Raw genomic sequence first — 23,303 nt, 5'->3', positions numbered from 1 at the left:
ACACCCCAAGAAGGGATTTCTCTAAAGGCATGGCGCCGCGGAGGCTATGGAAACTCGGCCTTCCGGGTCTCCCAAGGTTGGGAGGGGGAGGGAGGAGTGGGCTAGACGGAGAACCACTCCCGCCTCCTAGTAGCCAGCAAAGGGTTAAACCGGCAAGCCGGGAAGCGAGGGAGGAGCCAGCGAGTGCGGGAATGGGGGGGGGGAGCGCTTCTTCGCTGTCCCCACTCTTCCTCGGAGAGCAGCCGGGGTGCAAGGACCGACCGACTACCTGACTCCCTGCGGGGCCGCACTGCCTAGGGGGCGCGGACACCAGGTGGCCGGGGCCAACCCAGCCCTCTCCACCCCGTCGTGCCCCGCCCCGTCCCGTCGGGGCCCGATGGCTCCTTCTGAGGCACGCAGTCCGGGGGGCGCAGGGTAGAGCTCCGCAGCCCCGCCACGTAGCCCGGGGACTCCTCGGGCCCTTCCGGAGCCCCGCGGAGTCCCCGCCGTCTGTCCGGCGGCATAAGGGAGCGAGTGGGAGAGCCCTCCCCCCCGCCGCCCCCTCCCCCGAGCGTCGAGACAAGATGCTGCCCGGGCTCCGGCGCCTGCTGCAAGGTAGGGACAACGTCCGGCGGGAGGACCCTAGAGAGGGGCGCCCCTCTCCTTGGGCATGAGGGTGGGGCAGTGAAGGGGGTGGGGTGGGCTGGGAGCAAAAAAAAACCGCTTAGCGCGGGAGCCGCGCCTCCGCCCCCATAGCTGCCAGCCGCAGGAGGGCACTGGGCTTGGAGCCTGCGGGAGTGTGCGGGGAGCTCGTGACCAAGGGGCGACGCGGAGGGCAGACCGAGCAGCCTGGGAGGAGGAGAAAGAGGCTCAGGTTCCGCTGTCCCGGCTCCACCTGCTCCGGGGGACGCCGAGGACTCGGGCCGGCTGGGGAAGCGCCGACTCAGCAACTCCTCATGCCCGGTGTCTCAGCACTTTCCAGTCACCTGGGAAGACGAGCCATGTGGGTAGGGGGCTGTCTGGGAAGGTAGGGGACAGAGAGCGATTTCCCTATGGCCTTGTCTGGTCGGACAAATCGGGGGGGGGGGGGGCTAGAAGGAGGCTAGTTCCAAGCACTGAGTGACAGCTAAGGGTGTGGGCTGGAGACTGGGGGCGGGGAGGGTAGGGGTCGGAGGGAGGAGGGGAGTCAAGATGAGAAAAGTGTCTAGAGAGGTGGGGGTGAGAAAGAGGAGGTGGGGGCGGGATGGGGGGAGGGCGGGAGGAGGAATAAAGGTTAGACGACAGGAAAGCTTAGTAGAAACCAGGGTCCAGGGGAAGACCAAGGGAGAGGGAGAAGGGGACCAGTTCAGGAGAGAAATGTAGAGACTAGGGATAGAAAGCTAGCGGGGCGCGGGGCGGGGGAAGATAACCGGAAGGGTGAGGACTGGGGCTCTGGGAGATTGGAATGGAAAGGGATGGCAAGACTAGAAGCCAGCGGAAGCTGGTGATGGAGGACAGATGTAAGGATCAGACACTGGGGAAAATGGTCACCAGGACTGGGGACCCAGATCCCTACATGGTAGAGTGGTTAGAGAAGGCTCAGGATGTCAACAGAAGCCAGAGAAGGAGAAGGAAGAGAAGCGATGGGGTGCCCAGGGAAGAGACAAAGAGGCTGGCTCCTGGTAACCACTTCCACGTGGGAAGCCCTGCATTCTGAAGCGCCTGCCTGTTCTTTCCCGTCTCTCAGGGAGTGGCTGGTGGGCTAGTCCAGGGGACCTTGAGCTCAGGGTCTGGGGCTGCTGTAAGAGAAGGAGGGTGAGGACTTCGTGTGTGCGTGTGTGAGTGGGGTGGCAGCCTCCTTGGGGTGGGCACCTGGGCTGGCTCAGTGCTGCCATTTATATCTCCAAGCCCCGACGTCGGATCCTGCCGCCCCACAGTAGCTGCTTATTTTGGGGTGTTACATTCTGGCAGAGTGAGAAGCTGTTTGCAGCAGCTTCAGAACCTCCAGTCACCTGCATCAGTGCCTCCCCAGGCCCCTGCGTCACTGGTATGCCATCGCCCCCATGCCACTCCCAAGGCCCCCCTCCTCCCAGCCTCTGCCCCCTCAGCATCTGCTGGGCAGGCGCCTGGCTCTTCCCTGAGGCCCTGTTTAAAGTATGGAGATGGTGCTTGTATTTGGGGCCCTGTACCCCGTTTCTAGAGCCAGAGGCCTGTCTACTTTTCCTGGGATATCTCTGCCCCATTATGGTGCACTCTATCTAGTTCCTGCCTTGGACTCTGCCTTGGACTCTGCCCCCGCCCCCCCCCCCCCTTCGAGTTTCTTATTCCCAGGAGCCTCTGGCCTAACGGTTGGCACAGGCTGAGATCCTCATCTCAGAACCTGGGTATTCCAAGGTCTGGCAGCCCTTGGGCCTTGACCGTGATCCTTTGGTGAATGGATCCTTTTGGCTCTGGGTACCTTAGCCTTCCAAGATCAATATCATGTTGTGGCCTCTCTCCACTCCCTCCTGTGGCCAGATGTGGTTATTATGACTTTGGTCACTGGCCACCTCTTCCTGAATAACCAGAGCCTGGAGCCCAGGAGTGGAAATCTACAGAGAGAGCCTAGGTCCCTTTCCCCCCTTGATCCTGAACAGCCAAATGGCTAGCACTGTGAGTGTCCCAAGCCTGAGCCTATGGGCAGGGTACCTATATTCCCTTTACCTCTAGGCTAGCATCTCACATCCAGGGGGTGTGGTGGGGGTTGGGGCCCCGTAAGAAAAGTCAGAGTGTGTCCTCTGAGCACAGCACCTGTGCCTGCTGCTCTGGATCTCACATTACACTTGGGCCACACAGTTGGGACAACGCAAGGTTGGGACCTTGGTACTGTTGATGTCACCAGGGGTCGTGACAGGTTGGGTTCCACGGATAAAGAAGGCAGCATCACAAGTGGGGTGCTGGCACACAGTAGGTACACAATAACAGATTGATTCCTTCTTCTCTGGTCCCACACACCATTCATCTCAGGGCTTACCTGCTGACTTCAGAGGAAGGGATGAGCAGAGGGTGAGGGAGGCTGGCAGAAAAGGCTTCCCTCTCCCTTCCCCACAGGGGAGGAAAGAAACCAGGATTCTGAGGACAGAAAGGGGCTCTTCCAACCAGAAGCCGACTTTTCTGCTCTCCAGCCCTCAGGGATGCTTCCTGTCTCACAAAGGTTTATCCTAGATAGTGGCTGAGAATCCCTAACCCACCTCTGACACACTGGGCCTGCCCAGGACATGCATAGGAGAACCTGGAGTATAGCGTGGTCCTCAGGGGAGGGCCTGGGATGGCTGTGAAGAGGCGTGTGAAAAGCGGGACTTGGTGGGAGGGGTTGGGGGGAGAGGGGGAGAGGGAAAATGGTACAAGGTGCAGGGTAGAGGAGAGGCGGGGAGGGAAAGGTGCTCTCCCAGCCCCCTACCTTGCCTCTGCCTGGAGTGCCCACTCCAACCCAGCCTGGGGGCAGAGAAGCCCAGAGCCCCTCCTCCCCCTCCCCCCTGCCTCCAGTGAGAGCCACAACCTGAATTATGGATGAAGCTCCTTGGGTTACAGCTGCTTCGCACGGCAGTGAGGGCCAGAAATGGCAACAGAGTCACTGTTACGCAGCCGCCGCCGCCGTGGAGCACCCCCCAGCACACAGGGTCCCTCCTCAAAGGGCATGCAAGGAATACCCCTGAGACGGAGGGAAGTAGATCCCACTGAGAGAAAGGCGTAGATGGGGCAGCAGGGAGGCCACTGTGGGGCCAGAGAAGAGAGGCACTGGAAAACGTGAGGGGGCCAAACAGGAAGTGGGGACAAGACGGAGGGGAGGCTTGCCAGCTCCGGATGAGCTTGACCTCAGCCCGGACGAGGGCCTGGGGTCAGGGGAGTCGCCCTCTGAACCCCTGGCCTGCTGGGTTTGTAACCCTTCCTGCTTTCTCTCCCGGGATAGCAGTCAGTCAGGGATAGCAGTCAGTCAGCCGTGGAGGCTGGAAGAAGAGCTTGGTAATCCTGGGGGGTGGGGAGGTTCACAGCCACCGCAGCTCACACTCTGGTGAGCCTGTGGATGGGGGTGGGATTAAGGGATCAGAGAAGGATTTGGCTCCCTTTGGTGTAAAGTCCTTGGAGGGGCAGAGATCAGTGGGTGAACAGGAATGCCCTACTGGACACCAGGCCAGTCTTTTTCTGGCCCTCGTCCTGTACCACTTTAGTGCGTGACCTTGGGTAAGTTGTTCGCCTTCTCTGAGAGCCAAAACTTGCCATTTCCATAGGCCTGACACAGCTCTGAAATCCCCAGCTCTCAGTGCTCAGGAAGCCCACCCAGGGTCTTCCACTGGACTCCCACACCCCACTCCTTCCTAGTTAAGATCAAGGGTGAGAGACATGCTCCTCCACCCCACGTGGCTCTGAAAAAACTCAGGAGGAGAAAAGTAATCGTGAACCGCCGCACGGGGGAGGGGTGAGAAGGACCGAGAAACGCGGAGGTGGTGTGAACGAATGGAACAGCCGCGCTGTGTCACTGAATATTACATCACACCCAGCCTACACACGCACGGGGCCCGGCACTCACACACGCGGAGGACCGCCAGCACACGCTTGCTTGCTTGTTCACTCGCTCGCGTTCCAGGAGGGACCAGTGACACACACACACACACACACACACACACACACACACAAGCGGGCTGGGGTGGCTTTGGGAAGTGCCTGAAAGTGAAGAGCTAGGGAGCACCCCGACTCACAGGGCACTCCACTCTGCACCAGGGTGGAGCCCCCCAGGAAGAGGCACAGGGATGCACGCCTGCTATAACGTCGCCTACCGGGTTGAGCAGCACCTTCGGTAGTGAGCACCTGTCCTCACACTGTCCCTCCAGATCACAGGAAGACCTCCATACACACAGACACCTCAGAATACATTCAAACCTCCATTCGCAGCCTCGGAGATCTGACACTGAAAGTTACCCACCTCTCAGCTACCCACTCCCTGAGCCATAGGAACCCCCAAACTAGGTCTTCCTACCCGACTTCTGGGGCCGAGTCCTAGCTTTGTGGGTGCGGGTTCACCTCTCCCCAGGCAAAGATTCCCAGGGAGGTCTCGGGGGCTTTCTGGGAATCCTGACAGAACTGAGGTCTACCCACAGGAACCTCTACTCGCAGTATTGAGGGGTAAGGGACAGGGATGCATGTAGGAGGAGCCTGCAGTATTGAGGGGTAAGGGACAGGGATGCACGTAGGAGGAGCTCTGTGCTCCTTGGTCGGGCAGAGAAACAGAGGTACCCATTCGCAACACCTTCGTCCCCTGCACTTGCTCTCCTGTCTGGATCCTAAGAAGATTAGCCCATAACCAAACTCCAAAAGTTACTTTGGAAAAACCGTAACAAAGGCTTTGAAGGAGAGTGTCTGAGTTGGTTCTGCAGCCCCACTCTCCAGCCCCTTCCTAGGAGGAAAAGGCTAAGGTTCTTCCAAGGCCTGCAGGGAGAAGAGGGAGGAGGCTGTGGGTCACCAGGACACCCACAGGCCTTCTCGTCACAGACGGCCTCAAGTTAGTGTCTAGCTTTCTCGAGTGGGCTGGTTTTGCTCCCAGAGGACATTTGGCAATGTCTAGAGACATTTTGATTGTCATAACTGGGGGCAGGGTGCTGCTGGCATCTGGTGGCTAGAAGATAGTGCTATAGCTTAACACCCTAAGCAGAGTTGTCCCCATCCCAAAGAATCCCCAGCCCTGACTCGTAGACTTTTGACCCTAATGCTAAACAAGGTCAAACACAACAATGAAAACAGACAGGAAGGAAAAGACACCTGTCCCCCAAACAACTTTAGACACCTCTCAGTGCTGTCTACAAAGCCCTCCTGGTGTTCCCCAGGCAGAGCTCCCCAAGAAAACCTCAGAGGCTTCCTGGGATCCCTGACAGAGGGAAGAGGGCAAAAGCTGATTCCACCTTTATCTGCTCCATTGAGGGTTCCCTCACCGCCAGGTGGCACAGGCCTTTAATGCCAGCACTTGGGAGGCAGAGACAAGCCCATCTCTGTGAGTTCAAGGCCAGCCTGGTCTACAGAGCGAGTTCTAGGCCAGCCAGGGCTACACAGAGAAACCCTGTCTTAAGGAAGGAAGGAAAAGAAAGAAAGAGCCCCCTCACTCTTTAATACAGTGGGGAAACACAGGCATCCATTCTGGAGAAACAATAGCTCTCAAAAAGATTTCCAAGACTGGGATTGTAGCTGAATTGGTAGTGTGCTCGCCTGCATGCACAAGGCCCTGGGTGTGATCTCCAGCACAGCATCAACTAGGCATGGCACACACCACTGTAATCTCAGCACTAGGAAAGTGGAGACAGGGGGATCACAAGTTCAGGGACATCCTCAGCTAAACATTAAGTTTGAGGGCGACCTGGGCTACAATGAGACCTGTCTCAAACACACATGAAAGAAAGAAAGAAAGAAAGAAAGAAAGAAAGAAAGAAAGAAAGAAAGAAAGAAAGAAAGAAAGAAAGAAAGAAAGAAAGAAAGAAAGAAAGAAAGAGGGAGGGAGGGAGGGAGGGAGGGAAGGAGAGAGGAAAGAAGGAAGGAAGGAAGGAAGGAAGGAAGGAAGGAAGGAAGGAAGGAAGGAAGGGAAAATGAGGTTTGCATACCTCAAAGGACATGGAGAGAGGTGGGGGGTGGCCAAGCCTCTTGAGCCTGTTAAGCTGCCTCTAGACCCCTGCCCACCCACCCAGTGAGCCTTCACTCTGCTCTCCCAATAGGTCCTGCCTCAGCCTGCCTACTGCTGACACTCCTGGGCCTCCCTCCTGTGACTCCCAGCTGCCCTATGCTCTGCACCTGCTACTCATCCCCACCCACGGTGAGCTGCCAGGCCAACAACTTCTCTTCAGTGCCGCTGTCCCTGCCACCCAGCACCCAGCGACTTTTCCTGCAGAACAACCTCATTCGCTCCCTGCGGCCAGGCACCTTTGGCCCCAACCTGCTCACCCTGTGGCTCTTCTCCAACAACCTCTCTACCATCTACCCCGGCACCTTCCGCCACCTGCAGGCCCTAGAGGAACTGGACCTTGGTGACAATCGGCACCTTCGCTCCCTGGAGCCCGATACCTTCCAGGGCCTGGAGCGGCTGCAGTCGTTACATCTCTACCGCTGCCAGCTCAGCAGCCTGCCTGGCAACATTTTCCGAGGCCTGGTCAGCCTACAGTACCTCTACCTCCAGGAGAACAGCCTGCTCCACCTACAGGTGAGCCAGCTACCTCCCCTAGGCCTCTTCCACCTCTCTCTGGACCTCAGTACCCACTCCTGTCCCCACCTTTCCCGCCTCAGCATCTCCGTCTACCTGTTTCTCTGTCTTCTTTCTCAGTATCTGTCCACCCCAGTCAGTAATCCCACTTGCCTCTCTCTGTGTGTCTCTCTATACCCCGTTTGTCTCTGCCTGTCTCCTGACTTGCCTCCCCCATATGTCTCCCTCTGCCTCTTCTGTCTGTCTCCCTTCATGCACCCACTCAGCACACTCCTCAATGTCTGTGTATCCCTCCTTTCCCCAAGAGCTTTAGCCCAAAGGCCTTTGCACGATCTTTTCCCATCCACCCCCAAGTCCTCCCACTTCCCGTGCAAGCTGGACAAAGGGTGGAGTCATTGCTGGAGAGGGGCCTGCCTCCTAGAAGTCACACTCTTCCCTGATCTCTGGGTAATAACACAAGAGAAAAAACCCCACCCGTTCCAGATCTGTCCCTCAAACCTGCGGTCTCAGGTAGAACTCTGTTACATAGTTGAAAAACAGATGCTCTGGAGAAAAAGAAATGGAAGGAAGAGAATTATTGTTATTTATTGTTATCATTATTGATCTAATTATTATTTATTATTGTTGTTATGCTGACTGTCGGGCACTCAAACCCTCACATCCCATTTCCTCAGGAAGCAGTGACACACCCCTAACAACCACTCAGGAGGGCATGTTCCCTGGTAGCACAGCCTCTGGCTAGAAGGGGGCACTCCCCACGTGAGCCCAGAAGGCCCTGCCTTCTCCCTATCCAGGGCTTGGTACCCACAGGTCATCAGTCTGTGGGTTGGAAAACCAGTCCCAGCTGATGCTCCTGATGATAGCAACAGTGATGATAATTTATCGATGTGTTGAGCATCCACGGTATGCTATACTAGAAGTACAGCAACCCTGGGAACAGTATTCAAATGGAGAGAGGAGCAGGAAAATGCATACTGACTGGGATAGTAGGCCTCCTTATTGCTGAATAACGGGCAATCAATTTAGCAGGTGCCTAGTAAGTACACATTGTGTTGGGCCCTGGGCAAAGCACTTTACAGGCATCAACACTACCATTTACAAGCATGTGGTGTTTTTCAAACATGGGCCTCAGTTTTCCTCTCTGTGAAACGGGAGTCATATGAGCATCCATCGCCCAGGGATTTTGTAAGCACTAAATGCATGAATAATTTGTAGTGCACTTAGAATAGTGCTTGGCATATATAAGAGCTATATAAACACTTGTTAAAATGCCATGTTTTTTTTAAATGAACTTTATTTAACATTGGTCTCAGATGAAGTTCAATGCCCCGGCTTGAACTTCATCTTAGAAATCTGGGTCAACTCTAAGGATTATTATGAGGCCATGGAGAGGATCCAAGACACACTTTCCACTTCTCTTCTTCCTCAAGTTGCCGGGAACCACATGGCTACAGAGTGAACTCAGCCATTTCATCTCAAGCCTACAGGCCTCTGGAGGCAGAGGTTTTCACCACGGAGTGCACACTGGGGACCCCAGGGATTTGTAGGACATGAGTCCCTAAAGCCGTCGTCCCTGTGACTGGGGCCTTACTGGGCTCCCCACCAAGCTGAGCCCCAAGCTGCTTAGCAGCAGGGACACACAAGACTAGAAGGTACACAGAATGGAACTGACTGAGACTACACAGCCAGAGGGAGCTGACACTTGACCTGCCTGGTACCATCATACTTTAGAGGGATAATACCCCAAAACACAAGTGTGTAGGCTAGGGGGTTTTGCTAGTGTGTTTGATTGGTTTGTCTTTGGTTTTTGTTTGTTTTTTTACTTATTTGTTTATTCATGGGTGTTGGCCTACATGTACCGCTGTGCACCACATGTGTCTAGTACCCATTGAGGTCATAAGAGGAAGTCAGATTCCCTGGATCTGGGGTTAATTACAGATGGTTGTGAGCTGCCGTGTGTGCCAGGAATCAAACCCAGGTCCAGTGCTCTTAAACGGCTGAGCCATCTCTCCAGCTCTGACCTTGAACTTCTTTTTTTTTTTTTTTTTTTTGGTTTTTTGGTTTTTTGGAGACAGGGTTTCTCTGTGTAGCTTTGCGCCTTTCCTGGAACTCACTTGGTAGCCCAGGCTGGCCTCGAACTCACAGAGATCCGCCTGGCTCTGCCTCCCGAGTGCTGGGATTAAAGGCGTGCGCCACCACCGCCCGGCGACCTTGAACTTCTTAATCCTCCCACCTCCGATTCCTGAGTGCTGGGATTACAAATCTCTACCAGCATGCCTGGTTTATAAGTGCTGAGGATGGAGCCTTGGTCTTTGTGTAGGCTAAGCAAGCATTTTACCAACTGGGTCACATTCCCAGCCCTGTGGGGTTCAGTTTTAAAAGCCCTTCCCAGCCTCTTGTATGGCTTTGGACAAACTATTTTCTCCATCCCCATGTCCACTTCCCAGCCTCTTGTATGGCTTTAGACAAACTGTCTTCTCCATCCCCATGTCCACGTCCCTGAGTTGGCACCTTAGTGATGTCTATCTATCCAGAAGCTTCATCGGTATTAAAATGAAAGGTATTTAGCACAGGCCACACTCCAAAACAAAAGAATCATGATTATTACAGGCTAAGTACCCTGACCTGAAGTGCCGGGGATCGGTTGTGTTTATTTCAGATTTTGGAGGATCTGCATACACATGATGAGTTATCGTGGAGACAGGTCCCATGTAGCTCAGCCATGTCTCCCACACACTTGTCCACATAGTTCACCCACGTCTCCCATAGCCTAAAGGAAATTTCAGACACCTTCGTAATTCTGACCAGGGAACATTTCAAGGTGGGGAATTCCCCACTTGTGATGATGTGCTGTTGATGTTCCGAAAGTTTTGGATTTTGGAGGATTGGATATTTCAGATTTTCTGATTAAAGACGCTTGGCCTTTGTTTTTAATTTTTAAATTACATTTTTTTTTATGTGCATAGAGGAAGGTGGGTGTACATGCACGTGCCATGGCGTGCACGTGGATGTCAAAGGATGACTTGGGGGAGTCGGTTCTCTCCTTCCATCAGCCGGGTCCCAACTATGGACCCCAGGTTGTCAGGCTTGGTGGCTGTCTTAGTCAGGGTTTCTGTTGCTATGAAGAGACACCATGACCACAGCAACTCTCATAAAGGAGAACATTTAATTGGAGTAGCTCACTTACAGTTCAGAGGTTCAGTCCATTATCATCATTGCAGTGAGCATGATGGTGTGCTAGAGTAGTTGCTGACAGTCCGACATCTTGCCTACAACAGGAAGTCGTCTGAGACACTGGGTGGTATCCTGAGCATAGGAAATCTCTAAGCCCGCCCCCATAGTGACACACTTCCTCCAACAAGACCCCGCCCACTCCAAAATAGCCACACCTCCTAATGGTGCCACTCCCTATGAGATTATGTGGGCCAATTACATTCAGATCACCACAGTGTCAGACACCTTCGCCTGCTGAACCAACTTACTGGCCTTGACTCTGTTTTAATGACTACTCCTAAGATCCTGATCTCCTTATCAGTATGTAAAAAAGCTACTCATTATTTAGCTTTAGGAAAGGTGCCTCCCCTCTCTCAGCCTCCATCTCCTCTTCCTTGTGGGGAGACATGAAAACGATGCCTTCCACAAAGATGGGCTGTGAGAGGCTAATAAGTTAATGTGTGGTGTGCATAGCTTAGGGTTTAATAAATTACTTTTGCCAGGCAGTGGCGGCGCACGCCTTTAACCCCAGCTCTAGGGAGGCCGAGGCAGGTGGATCTCTGTGAGTTCGAGCGTTTCAGGACAGCTAAGGCTACACAGAGAAACCCTATCTCAAAAAGAAAAGAAAAAGAAAAAACCCAATAAATAAATAAATAGATAGATAGCTCTTGACCCTCAGGCCATAGACAGCAGTCTGTTCCTGGGAACTCCTAAGGCTCAAGCCCAATGAACCTGTAGGTGATCATTGGGGTTTTCTGAACAATCTCGGCCTGGGCAGCATCGGGGTGTCGTGGGAAGGAAGTCTCTTCACACCTGGCCCTTTATAGAGAAGAAAAGAGACAGCCTGTGAAGTGCCTGATGGAACTAGGCTAGGAGATGCCACAAGCAGGTGAGGAAACATGTGGCTCAGTGAGATCCTCGGGAAGCAGGTGTGACCTAGGATGCAGCCCAGCCTGCCCAGGAAGGGAGCTCTGGAGGAGACCCATTGGTAGGATGTGGCAGGTGCACGTGAGAACGGTGGAGGTTCTTCTCATGGAATGTCTGCCGAGGGCGAGGCACTGTGCCAGGCCGGTTCATTCACCAGCAGATTCCTTACTGAGCACCTACTGCATGCCAGGCAGCATGCAGGGTGCCAGGGATTCCAGGGTGAACAAAAACAGTATCCCTGCTCTGTTGGAGGGTGGCCAGATGGTAGAGATGCTTCTCCCCCACCGCAGCAGCTTACTTAGTGTTTACAAGCAGTGCTTGTGCTCAGGCAGACTGGAGTTCTAATCTAAGCGCTCTCTAATGTGCTGTGGCCTCGGGGTCCCATCTATGAAAGAGAGATCGTGGCCTGTTGCTCAGGGAGGAGGTGCTGAGGATCATCCAAGGGGATGATACTTGGAAAGAATACAGAGTGGGTGGGAGCCAAGGACAGCAGTGAATTCACCAACCGTGGGGTTGCCAGGCTCCAACTGGCCCAGGTCTGTTAGGTTCCGCAGCACAGGGGTTGGGAGTCTCGCCTCTGGACTTTATACCCATGTTAGCGGTTGGGCCCTCAGCAAGTGGTTCCCTTCTCTGAGCCCCTCTCTCTTCGTCTCCACATAGGAAAAAAAAAAAAAAATCACAGCATCTGCCTCATAGTGTCGATGATTAAGATACTATCAGGATCTGTGCCACGCAGGACTTGGCATTCAGTGAGAACTTGGCAAATCACCTGCTGACGCCGATGGTTATGACACCTACCATGGATGGGCAAGCACCATAAGCGGGGGTGCCCGATGCAGAGTGCACACACTGAACAGCTTTGCTGAATGAGTGAGATCAACTCCCAGGCTCACTGAGTCAAAATTAGCAAACGCTTAGGGGACCTGAAGGATCAGCCACTCCAAGTCACTTATGGCACAGATGGAAAGAGTGAGGCCCAGAGAGAGGGGTGCCTGGAGCTGCCCAAGGCCACACAGCCTGGGAAGCTGATGAGACAGGTTCCAAGGCCAGGTATTGGAAGGTTGGAGGAAGGCAAGGTTAAGAACAGGATGCTCTCAGCAAGGCTGAGGAGTGCAGGGATGCTGCATTTAGATTCCAAATGGATACAGAAAGCTGTGAACCGGCCAGGCGGGAGGCAAGGGAAATGTGGTTTTTGAAATGGAAGAGGATGACTTTAGCAGATGTTCCGAGCCCAGAGGGAGGGGGCGTGCGAGAAGGTGATGGGGGAGGGCTGGGGCTGTGAAAGTCAAGAGCTTATTAATGCACAGAGAACCGTTTTAATGGTGGAGAGAGGAAGGGCTGGATATGAGAGCTGCAGTCCAGGAAGTGGCGATGGGATTTGGCTACAACTTGGGTTGGGGGAAGGGAATGGACCCCAAGGCTGAGGCTCAGAGCAGGGGCCGAGAGGAGAAGAGGCTAGAATACAAAATTGGACTGTGGTTACTAAGTATCCGGGTTCCCTGGGGTGTCTGAACCTCTGTCTTCCAGAACCCTAAGTCTCCAAAGGGTTACTTAACCCAGCGCCACCCTCCTGTGTCCCCACATCGATCCTCTAGCCATACATCTCCGGGTGTGCCCTGCTATTGCTGACACTCTAGGAAGAGAAACCCCAAGGGAGAGGTTAAGCGGAAGGACCCAGAGTACCCGCTGGGCAGGACCGGAAAGGAGGAATTAAAGGAGCACACAGCAAGACTGAGGCTGTTGTGGTGAGCAGGTCAGCCAGGGACCTGGACAGGCATTCAGGGTGGTGGCATCAGAGGGTGGAGAACGTTGTGCTGGTGTCAGAGGTAGCAAGAAGGTTGAGAAGGACTGATCTCAATGTGGCCAAGAGAAGGGCTCTTGGCAGACTCAGTTCCTGTCGCAGAGAGGGCGGAAGGCAGATGGGAGGAGGTGCGAACACGCAGGAACACAGGAAGGTGGAGGCTGTGGATATGGGCTGGAACTCAGCATACTCCCCCTCCTGAGACCTTCGACCAGGTGCCCAGGTAGCATGAGGAAGAAACCATCACCCCAGGCACTGGGGGAGTGGGATAGAACCAGAGTTGGGGTACAAGCCAAGGTGAACTGGCCTGAGCAGAGAGGATGCGCATGTCCTGTTAAACCTGCTGACCACGGCCATTTGGGGAGGACCTTGAGGCAGTGGGAGCAGAGAGGAATGGGGTTCTGGCTCTTTCTACAGATAACCCTTCATCTGAAGCAAACCTCGATTTTGATGGGTGGTCACTTAAGTAACTAGCTCCCAAATCACATTGCGCATGGGTGGTGGAGGGTGTTAATGCAATTCAGGGCCTTCAACATGAATAAGCAAGTAATCCACACCTGAGCTACAGCCCCACACCAGCTGACCACCAAAAGTTCCCTGGTCAGCTGGTTAAGAAGCAGAGCCCCCACTGACCCCGGTCATACCCATACCTTCACTTCTGAGCCATAATCTCAAGGTTCGGCCAGTACATGACTTCTCCACCCCAGGCCCTGTCCCCGACACTGTAAGAGGGACAGTGATACAAGGCTTCAGAGACCAGCTTTTTCCCTCCTTCGCTAAGTCTGGGATGTGGAGCTGACAGTGGTCCCCTGAATAACTCAGCCAGCAGCAGAACTTCCCGTCCCCAAAGAAACCCTCCCTTAGAGGAAAATGGATGAGATGGGATGGGCTGGAATTCTAAATGAGCCCCTTGCTGTCATGACAACCGTGATTTATGGATGGTTGACTGTGCCTCTATCAGGTGGTACCCTCAACAGCATCATAGCATCTAACCTCTTCAGTCTATTGAAGAACCTTCTAAAGGAAGATACATATACTAAGGGACAGGGGCTCTGTGAGGTTAAACAGCTTGTCCAGCAGCTAGGAAAAGGAAAACCTAGGCTTTGTGGCAGTGCTTCTAACTCCTGAGCCTGTGGGCTTCATCCCTGGACAAAAACTCTACATGTAAGAACTGTACCCAGCACTCCACCCCATGAACCTTATGTGAACTCTGTTCATTGGTCCTCAGAACAGACCCAAGAGCTAGGGACACTCATTTCCACTTTACGGAGGAGTAAGCATGCTTAGAGGTAACTCGGCTTGGCCAACTTCACAAACGATCACACAATGTCTGCCCATGTGAAAACCTTACCCCAAGCATCTTTTTCTTCTTTTCCAAGACAGCGTTTCTCTGTGTTGTCCTGGCTGTCCTGGAACTCACTTTGTAGACCAGGCTGGCCTCAAACTCACAGAGATCCACCTGCCTCTGCCTCTCCAGCGCTGGGATTAAAGGTGTGCGCTACCACTGCCTGGCTATCCCAAGTATCTTGATACATTCTGCTCCATTAATTGCCACGTTTTACAGAGAGAGAAACTGAGGCACAGAAAGACAGAGTGACTTTTCCCAGGTATCAAAGTTCATGGCAGACCCAGGATCTAACTCTCAAGCTCCAAGCACAGTCTCCAGGCAACCTTATCATCAGCATGGGAAAAGCAGACTTGTTCTCAGCCTAGATGGCAAGCTGCTGGGAAGGTGCTGGAATCTGAAAGGGATTGGGATACACTCTAAATTTAAGAATCAGGCAGGTGAGATGGCATTGTCCCTGTGTGACGGTTAGTATTGACTGCCATCTTGACAGGATCTAGATTCTCCTAGAAAGGCTGGAAAGATGGCTTGTCAGAAAGGTGATTATTACCCAGCCTGGTGTCCTGAGTTCTATCCTGGAAACCCACATGATGTAAAGGCAGGATACACTCCCACAAGTTGTATACACACACACACACACACACACACACACACACACACACACACACACACACACGAGGAGGGGGTAAATAAATAAATAAATTTTAAGACCCACTGACAAAGCCAGCTATTGTGTTACTGAGAGCCAATCCAGGCTACTCAAGAGGTTGAGGCACCGGGATGGCTAGCTGAAGATCCACCTAGGCTAAACATCAAGCCCAAAGTCAGTCTGGGCAACTTGGTGAGACTGTCTCAAAAATAACTGTAGAAAGGGGAGCTGTGGCTATAGTGCAGCGGTAGAGTTCTTGCCTGGCATTGCCGTGCTGGGTTCAGTCCCTTGGGGCCCTGGGCAAAGGGACCCACTGACCTCAGTTGTATAGTTTTCTCCATAGGAAATAGGCTGGAAAATGCAAGTTTTAAATTCAGGACTCAGTTGATAAGGCGCTGCCTAGCATGTTCTGAAACCCTGAGTGTGATCTCCAGCACCACATAAAACTGACAGGGAGCACAAACCTGAAATCTCAGAAATCAAGAGGTGGAGGCAGGAGATGAGAGGATCCTCTTGGATACATAACTGGGATACATGGTATCTCAAAAAAGAGAAAAGGCAAGCCCTTTCGCACTGTTCCACCCTGCCATTATGCCTTCCTTACCCTCCCCAGGTCCTGGAGTGGAGTCCCCGACCCCGTCTCAGGCCACTCTCTTCTGTTTCCATCCCCCTACTCAGGATGACTTGTTCGCGGACCTGGCCAACCTGAGCCACCTCTTCCTCCACGGGAACCGCCTGCGGCTGCTCACGGAGCACGTGTTCCGCGGCCTGGGCAGCCTGGACCGGCTGCTGCTGCACGGGAACCGGCTGCAGGGCGTGCACCGCGCGGCCTTCCGCGGCCTCAGCCGCCTCACCATCCTCTACTTGTTCAACAACAGCCTGGCCTCGCTGCCGGGCGAGGCGCTGGCCGATCTGCCGGCTCTCGAGTTCCTGCGGCTCAACGCCAACCCCTGGGCGTGCGACTGCCGCGCTCGGCCGCTCTGGGCCTGGTTCCAGCACGCGCGGGTGTCCAGCTCCGACGTGACCTGCGCCACCCCGCCCGAGCGCCAGGGCCGGGACCTGCGCGCGCTGCGCGAGGCCGATTTCCAATCGTGCCCGCCGCCCACGCCCACGCGGCCGGGCAGCCGCGCGCGTGGCAACAGCTCCTCCAACCACCTGTACGGCGTGGCCGAGGCGGGCGCGCCCCCCGCGGACCCGTCCACGCTCTACCGAGACCTGCCCGCCGAGGACTCGAGGGGGCGTCAGGGCGGGGACGCGCCCACCGAGGACGACTACTGGGGTGGCTACGGCGGCGAGGACCAGCGGGGCGAGCAGACGTGTCCCGGGGCCGCGTGCCAGGCGCCCGCAGACTCGCGTGGCCCCGCGCTCTCGGCCGGGCTGTGCACCCCTCTGCTCTGCCTCTTGCTCCTGGCGCCCCATCACCTCTGACTGCGGTGCTCAGACGGAAGAGGCCACGGCCTTCGCCCCGCTCCCCCTTCTCCGCCCCCCACCGAGCTGCAGCTCCGTCCTCGCCCCTTGTTTGCGGCCCGGCCTGGCGCCTTCCCTAGGCCCCCTCGCTCCTTTCCTTCCCCGGGACCACGCTGCCTCATTTGCCTTCTGGGCTGTTCTGACTTACGTATGGCAGCCCCTAAGGCGGTGTATAAGGTGGCTCGGCCCCATTCGCCCTGATTCTAGCCACTAACTCTTGTTCCCCAATCCCAAGGCTGGGGCGGGGCACCCCAGGCAGCCGATGCTCCTCTCTCCAGGGCCCCACAGTGGACTGGAGGGGCTTTTGTCTGTAGAGCACCTTCCACCAGCAGAGCCTTTGAAAGCTCCCCCGGGAGCCTCCCTTCCTCCCCCGGACCTTGGGAGGGATGCCTCAGCAAGGCCCAGGCTGCCCCTGGACCCTGCTTGTCCTGATCCCTTTAGCCTCCTGACACCCGGAGGAATACTTTTCTCCTAAGTCTACCCAGAACACTTTTTAGGGTGCCTGGAGAGTAGTTTCCTCTCCACCATGGCCCCTGTGTGGTGAAGATCAAAAGAAGTTGTTTGGGGGAAAATTTATTAAAAAATTCTATTATTTTATCTCCTGTAAGGTTTTTTATTTTTTTTCCCCCCATCAAGACCTCAAAAGCAGAAGTAGGACTTAGAACTGTTAAGGGTTTCAGGTTTGGAGGGCTAGATAAGGAAGGGCCTTCTCAGGCCACCAGGATTTCCTGCTGTGTGGACTTGATGAGTGACTTCACCTCCCTTGGGCCTCAAGGTCATTCTGATCCTCCCGAGGCTTCAATTTCTTGAGCTACCCTGGCTGTTAAAGGTGTGTGCTGATGGCACCGATTTGCCCAAGAGAAGCAGCTACCACCAGCCCTGAAGTGTTTGATAGCTGAACGACTGAATCTGGAGGTGGCCACCAGCTGGGCTGAGTGGCCTCCAGGAAAGACATGTAAGCCTCCACCTTCCCCTGCAAGGAGGTGTAACTTAGATATTCATGGGCACCACCAGCGAAACGTGGCTTTGGGCCTATCTGGGAAAGGCACGGCTTCCTGGGGGAACGAAGTCGTACCACAAAAGCCTGAAAGAGCAGAACCTAAGACTAGACCCCAGCTTGTGTTTGCCCTCTTTGCTGAATGCCCCTGTGAAGTATTCAGCACACACGGCTGTTCTGGACACCCCTACAGCCATCCGGTCTTTCTCCCTTTGCCCCGGTGAGATAGAAGCCTCCGTGGGTGCATCAGGTCCAGCAGTTCTCTGAGCAGATTAGGAGAGACTAAGAGGTTAAGGTGGTCAAGGGACAAAGAATTCAAGTTGGGGTGCCTTACATTGAAACTAGAGGCTCCCTCTCTAGGGTGGGTAAAGAGAGGCCAGGGGCAGGGCTAGCAATGAACCTTAGCCTTGGGGCTCTATCAGATGGAACTGATCAAGGATCCAGAACTGACTGGGTTGTAGCCTGGGAGAAGGGAATGGCAGGATGGGAGGGACCTGGGTGCTGGGGTTCAGGACTGAGCTGCTACTCAGGGATCCAATAACCCTGACCAGTGATGTCTCAGGATGCTGAGAAGAGGGGGCAGAAACAGGCAGGAATCAGCACTCGTGGACTGTAGCAGATGGACATTGGCTATGAATGTGAAATGGGTGAGGGCTAGTGAAAGCAGAGGTCAGAACTGGAGAGCTCCGAGCTGGAGTCTTACAGGGCCTGTGTCAGGCTGGCTTTGAGGAAAGTCATGAGTAGGATTGGGAGGGGGTCTAGAGGTAAGGTTGAGGGGAAGGGGAGATGGGAGCTAGGGCAGTGCTGTGTTGGAGGAGGGGCTTCTGGGCCAGGGCAGGGGAGGGGAGTGTGCTGGTAAATCAGAGGCAGGCTGTCCAGGTCACAGAATTATCGTTGTGAAATATTCATGGGCCTTCGGTCCAGATGCTATTTCAGAACAACGAGCGCAGGAGTCGTGTGTGTGAGCCTCAGGAAGAAGCCTAGAGCAATACTGCTCCCCACTGGCCCCCGCCGCAGCCACTGACAGCCCAGACAGACCAAGGGACGCCCATCACGTGCACACCCACACTCTCCAGCTCTCTCTCTCACACCAACACTCACAAAATGGAGCTTTGTGGCGCGTGCAAGCACACCAGCCACCCACGGGTCCCGGGTCCCACAAACAGGCAGATGCACCTCAGATACGGCCGTGGACCCACACCCTCTCACCTAGGACCCCACACCCAGCAATCTCACAAGCTCAGGGCCCCAGCCTCTCCAAACAATCCAGATTGACAGCTTTGAGTGTGACACTCCAAAATAGAAGAGATGGGCAAAGCCATGTTTTTCCAACCCCCACCCATGTCCGGATAAGGAAACTGAGGCTAGAGTGTTCAGGAATGGACTTATCCATGATTCCCCTAACTCCTGAAAGAAACAAAAATCCATTCACCTCCCGCATTCCATGAGTGTGTCCCCATTCTGCATGCTTCATCTTTCAGACACCCAGTGTCGACGCTAACTCCGCCTTTCTCTAATCTCCTACATCTATCTACTCGGTTCCCAAGTCCCCCTCCTGGCCCCTGTCCATGCTCTTCTTCCTAGCCCCGCCACCTCCCTGCTGAAGCTCCTCATTACCTCGTGCCTGGAATAGGGAAGAAAATGGAAGTAATCTCTACTCTGCTTTTTCTGCTCTCGGCCTCCCTGCCTCCCACTCAGCCTGCCCACAGTGACTAGACTCATCTGGCCGAACTGTGCATCATATCACTATGTCACTCTGGAACCTACCATGGCTCCCCATTGCCTTCAGAGTCAAGGTAAAACACCTTATCCAGGCACCAGAGGGGTTCCACTGTCGAGAAGCAGCTGCTATTCAAGCCTCCACCCTCGGTGGCCACCGGCCAACCTTCTCTCTAACGCTTGAATGTTTGTGTCCACCTGGCCACCTGGTTTTGGTACACTAGAAACCCAGAAATCTGTTTCGAATGCTACCTCAAGTCCCTTCATCTCTCCGAAGCTAGGAAACTCCTCCCTGCTCCTCTCAGATCACAGACTCCAGAGCCCTTCCTCAAGGCGAACACTGCACCTCCCTACCTGCCGGCAGGGCTCTTTACTGCCCTTCAGAGTACAGAGAAGATGAAGTCGTCCCGAGGACGGCTGCCCCCTACTGACCATCGTGGGAAGCACAGACAGGCTTTGTCATCACCAACTGCAGCGTGAGCATGCAGTTGCCTGGGGAGAGGACTAGAAGGACGCCAGATGACAAGCTTCCTAAGCCCTTAAGCCTCTCAGGTTCTTACACCCAGAGTGGGGGATGAGGGTGTTTTCAGCCCAGTTTTCCCGAGCAGCTGGCTACCCACTTTAGATCTCTAATCTGTTAGAGAGCTCTTCCATAAAAACATGAAGACCGGGCTTCCAGGACCCTTCAGAAGGGAAAGTTGGCCAACAAACTCCGAGAGGACACAAAACCAGGAACAGTCCAGGTGGCAGGCCCAAGGTCCAGCCGGGGTCAGGTTTCTCTATGAATTTTTAATGCTTCCAGCCAAACCTGTCAGATGTCCTGAAACCTGAGAATCCATCTCCTTTCATCTAGACAAGATGCCCTTCTCTATCCCACTGCTCTGGGGCCGGGGCCACAGAGGGGGCTCCGGGGCAACTCTGCTCAGGGCAAGCTGTCTGGAGAAGGAGAAGGATGAAGAGCTGCTTGTTTGTTCTCCCCCTTCCTAGCTGTGGTCTCGGCGAATTCTCCCGATGTCCCTTTTTGTTGGTGCTCCTGGTTTGGACATCTGGGGGAGGTGGGGGAGGGGCGGTGACACAGAGTCCCCGATGTAACTGAGCCGTAGTGGGAAGCAAGTACCCAGCAGGCCGCTGACTTTGTCAGGGCTGTCCTTCCCACAAGCCCTGTCTCTTCTCCTGTCTCCTGTCGTTTTTCTGTCTGTCTGTCTGTCTGTCTGTCTGTCTGTGTCTCTCTCTCTCTCTCTCTCTCTCTCTGAAGGTGGGACTCTAATTGATTTTGGTGTCCCCAGCCACCTCCTAATAGCCTGAGCCTCAAAATTCTCCCAAGGACTACAGATGAAAAGGGAGAGGTTAGAAAGTGGGCAAGGCTGGCTGAAGAGTGGGGGGGGAGGGGCCGGGGAGGGAAACCCCTGAGGGAGGGGATGGGAAGAAGGGGCCAGCTCAGAGAAGAGCCAGCCAGGTGCAGATCACCCCTTTATCATCTTTCCTTACCCATGGCCTCCACCCTCTCTTTTTTCCTTCCTGGCACCTTCTCCGAGCCAGATCCCATCACACCGGAGACAGCCACAGTGTGGGGGAGGAGGGGGGGCGGCACAGGACACGATAGGAGGAAGTGGGCCCCCATTTTTCCAGTCCTCTCTCTACCTGACTAATGGAAAGACAGTTCCTGACCCCACCACCGCCACCTCGGAATCAAATACCCAGTGGCCCAGGAATCTGCATTTTGTCAAGTGGAGAAGGGCTGTAAGTGCTCTCAAGTCTGAGAGTCATCTTCTTGAGGGTGAAGAGGGGAGGGAGGGGGGAGCAGACAGGACAACACAAAAGCAAGTTGGCGTTCCTCCTCAAGCATACACACTCGGTGGAAGCTGTGGATGGGAACTCCACGTAGAGGACAGTGGGTACGAAGAAAAGATGGAGAATGTCAGCCTGAGTGACCGGTGCTTACCTGTAATCCCAGCACTAGGGTGGCTGGGGCAAGAGGACAGTCATGAGTTTGAGACCAGCCTGGCCTATATAAAGAGTTCCGGGCTAACCTGAGGTACAAAGTGAGGTCCTATTTGGTTTTTTTGTTTTTTAAAACAAAAGACAAAATGGATAATATGATAAGTGGAGAAAGGGACCCAAATTGTATGGGGTGGGACATAGCCAAGATGAGACTGGGAAGTAGCCAAAAGTGGGACTTGACACATGCAAGGTGTGCCCTTCATGTCTTCATGGCCACTTCAAGAGACTCTGCCTTGCTGGACCCAAGATTCGGAGATGGGTAATCACAGAGGAAGGAGCTCCCACTAGCTTTCTGGGGAGGAGAGCCAGATAGCAAGCGTTTCATTCCCCAAGACCAGTGAACCTCTAATAGGGTGCATCTCAGGAATATATGGGTCCGCATGTGTCACCACCCTAACCGGGGCCCTCTGCACCCGCGGGAACTCAGCTGTGTCCAACATCCTTCTGACCTGTTCACTCCGGCCTTCCCCAGCCCCCAGTTCCAGATCATCTGCATAAAGTTCCAATTAACACGTTTTCCTAGAGCTGTTTGCGATCCCTGAACTCGCTCCCAACCCAGAGCCGGCTTCCTGCCGCCCCCTCGTCCCTCGGATCGCAGCTCTATTAACCCTTGAGCCCCAGGCGGCTCCGGTCGGCCTCTGGCCTGTCTTTTCGTAGAAGTCAGCGAGCCGGGACGCGCCCCTAGGCGGCTGACTACTCAAAGGGCGAGCCAGAGACCGGTGCTCCTCCGGAAAACGACAGGCGTTCGCCCGCCCCTCTTTCTGGGAAGAGATGAGGAGGGGGACTTCTCCCGGGAGACTCGGGGCGTCGAAATTCCTCGTTCCTCATCCTCCGGCCCCCGCACCCCTCCTCCCGGCAAGGCACCCTCTCCCCTCCCCAGCCATCTGTTCCTCTAGGCAGCGCAGCGACAAACACGGCTCTAGCTTGCTTCCGCCCCTACCCAACCCCCTCCCCAAACTCCCCCCATCCCCAGGAGTGGGAGAATGATGACACCCCTCTCCTAGAAGGCCCACATGTCGGCCTCCATCTCTCACTCAACCCCTGGCCTCAGCCGGGCAGAGTAACTGGAGGCCCCCTTCTTCTTCTGAGGGGCCCGTGGGCTGGAGAGAGAATGCTTCAAGGCTGGGGGTGGGGTGGGGTGGAGGCGTAGAGGAGATCTCGGGAAAAGGCAGAGCAAACAGAGGTAGGAAGACCGAGGCCCGGGTGCCAGAAGCGTGGGTCTGAGCGCAGTGGTCTGGGGTTCCCCTCCTGGCTTGCCACCCCGCGAGTTGGCCACCCGCAAACATGCAGCGCCGCCTGCTGGGCACACTGAGGACCGCGCGCGCGGGCACGCACACACACACCCTGGGCTTCCTGTGCCCGTCTTCATTAGACTGCCTGGTGGGATGCCAGCCAGGTCCCTTGATGGCTTGAGGTTGGCAAAATTAGAGTCCTGGGAAGAAAGAGAACGCAGGGAGACTCTGACAGGGCCTCCGGGAGTTAGCCAGCCTCACTGACAGGATCTCACCCATTCTGAGATTTTTCTTGCGCACAAAAGGCCACGTAGGGAGTCAGGAGTCTGCTTAGAGCCGCCATCTGCTGTGTGACTTCCCTCCAGACCTCCCTGCAGTTCTGTCATTTGAAGATGGGTGGGTCATTCTGCTTTATTTATCCCTCAAGAGAAGTCAGAACAAACAGGGAAGTTCATCCGGCATGCTATCCTCCGGCCCTAACAGTTGGGGGTCCTGCACGGGGTGCGGGGCCAAGACTCTACTGGAGTCCCTCCAAAGTCAGAGGTGCTCATCTGCCAATCCAGCACTGGGGAAGCTGAGGCAACAGGATTGCAACATCTACACAGTGAATTTAGCCAGTCTAGCCTTGGCTAAAGCGTGAAACCCTCAAACACAAACAAGTCACCTCAGTCCTGAGAACCAGAAGGCTTGGGTAATCCTTTCTGTCCCTGACTGCCCATTGGGGTAGGCTTCGGTAGTCACATTGCTCCCTGGCCTTGCCTGGTTATTCCCTGCCCCT

General features: G+C 54.9%; 1 protein-coding gene across 3 annotated transcripts; it reads left to right on the top strand.

Moving 5' to 3' along the window:
* The first annotated feature begins 205 nt into the window (after positions 1 to 205).
* Rtn4rl2 (reticulon 4 receptor like 2) lies at positions 206 to 17,173 on the top strand. 3 transcript variants are annotated; one of them, XM_052725020.1, is made up of 3 exons: positions 206 to 594; positions 6,693 to 7,174; positions 15,788 to 17,173. In XM_052725020.1, exons 1-3 carry the CDS (start codon positions 564 to 566, stop codon positions 16,535 to 16,537), a joined length of 1,263 nt encoding a protein of 420 aa, XP_052580980.1. In that variant the 5' UTR covers positions 206 to 563; the 3' UTR covers positions 16,538 to 17,173. The 3 variants fall into 3 exon arrangements, with proteins under 3 accessions (XP_052580980.1, XP_052580981.1, XP_052580982.1); XM_052725021.1 differs by lacking the exon at positions 206 to 594 and adding an exon at positions 899 to 1,006; XM_052725022.1 differs by lacking the exon at positions 206 to 594 and adding an exon at positions 1,405 to 2,005.
* Positions 17,174 to 23,303: the final 6,130 nt, after the last annotated feature.

The sequence above is a fragment of the Peromyscus californicus genome, unplaced genomic scaffold (genome assembly GCF_007827085.1).
Source record: "Peromyscus californicus insignis strain IS unplaced genomic scaffold, ASM782708v3 Scaffold_7__1_contigs__length_154581171, whole genome shotgun sequence".
Taxonomy (NCBI): Eukaryota; Metazoa; Chordata; class Mammalia; order Rodentia; family Cricetidae; genus Peromyscus; species Peromyscus californicus.
This window is presented reverse-complemented; position numbering and strand designations above follow the sequence as displayed.

Excerpts from the sequence above, each read along its gene's own strand:
- Rtn4rl2 (XM_052725020.1), top strand. The coding sequence starts at position 564 with ATGCTGCCCGGGCTCCGGCGCCTGCTGCAAG. Across the intron at positions 595-6,692 it reads GCTCCGGCGCCTGCTGCAAG|GTCCTGCCTCAGCCTGCCTA; the intron begins GTAGGGACAACG and ends CTCTCCCAATAG. Across the intron at positions 7,175-15,787 it reads ACAGCCTGCTCCACCTACAG|GATGACTTGTTCGCGGACCT; the intron begins GTGAGCCAGCTA and ends CCCCCTACTCAG.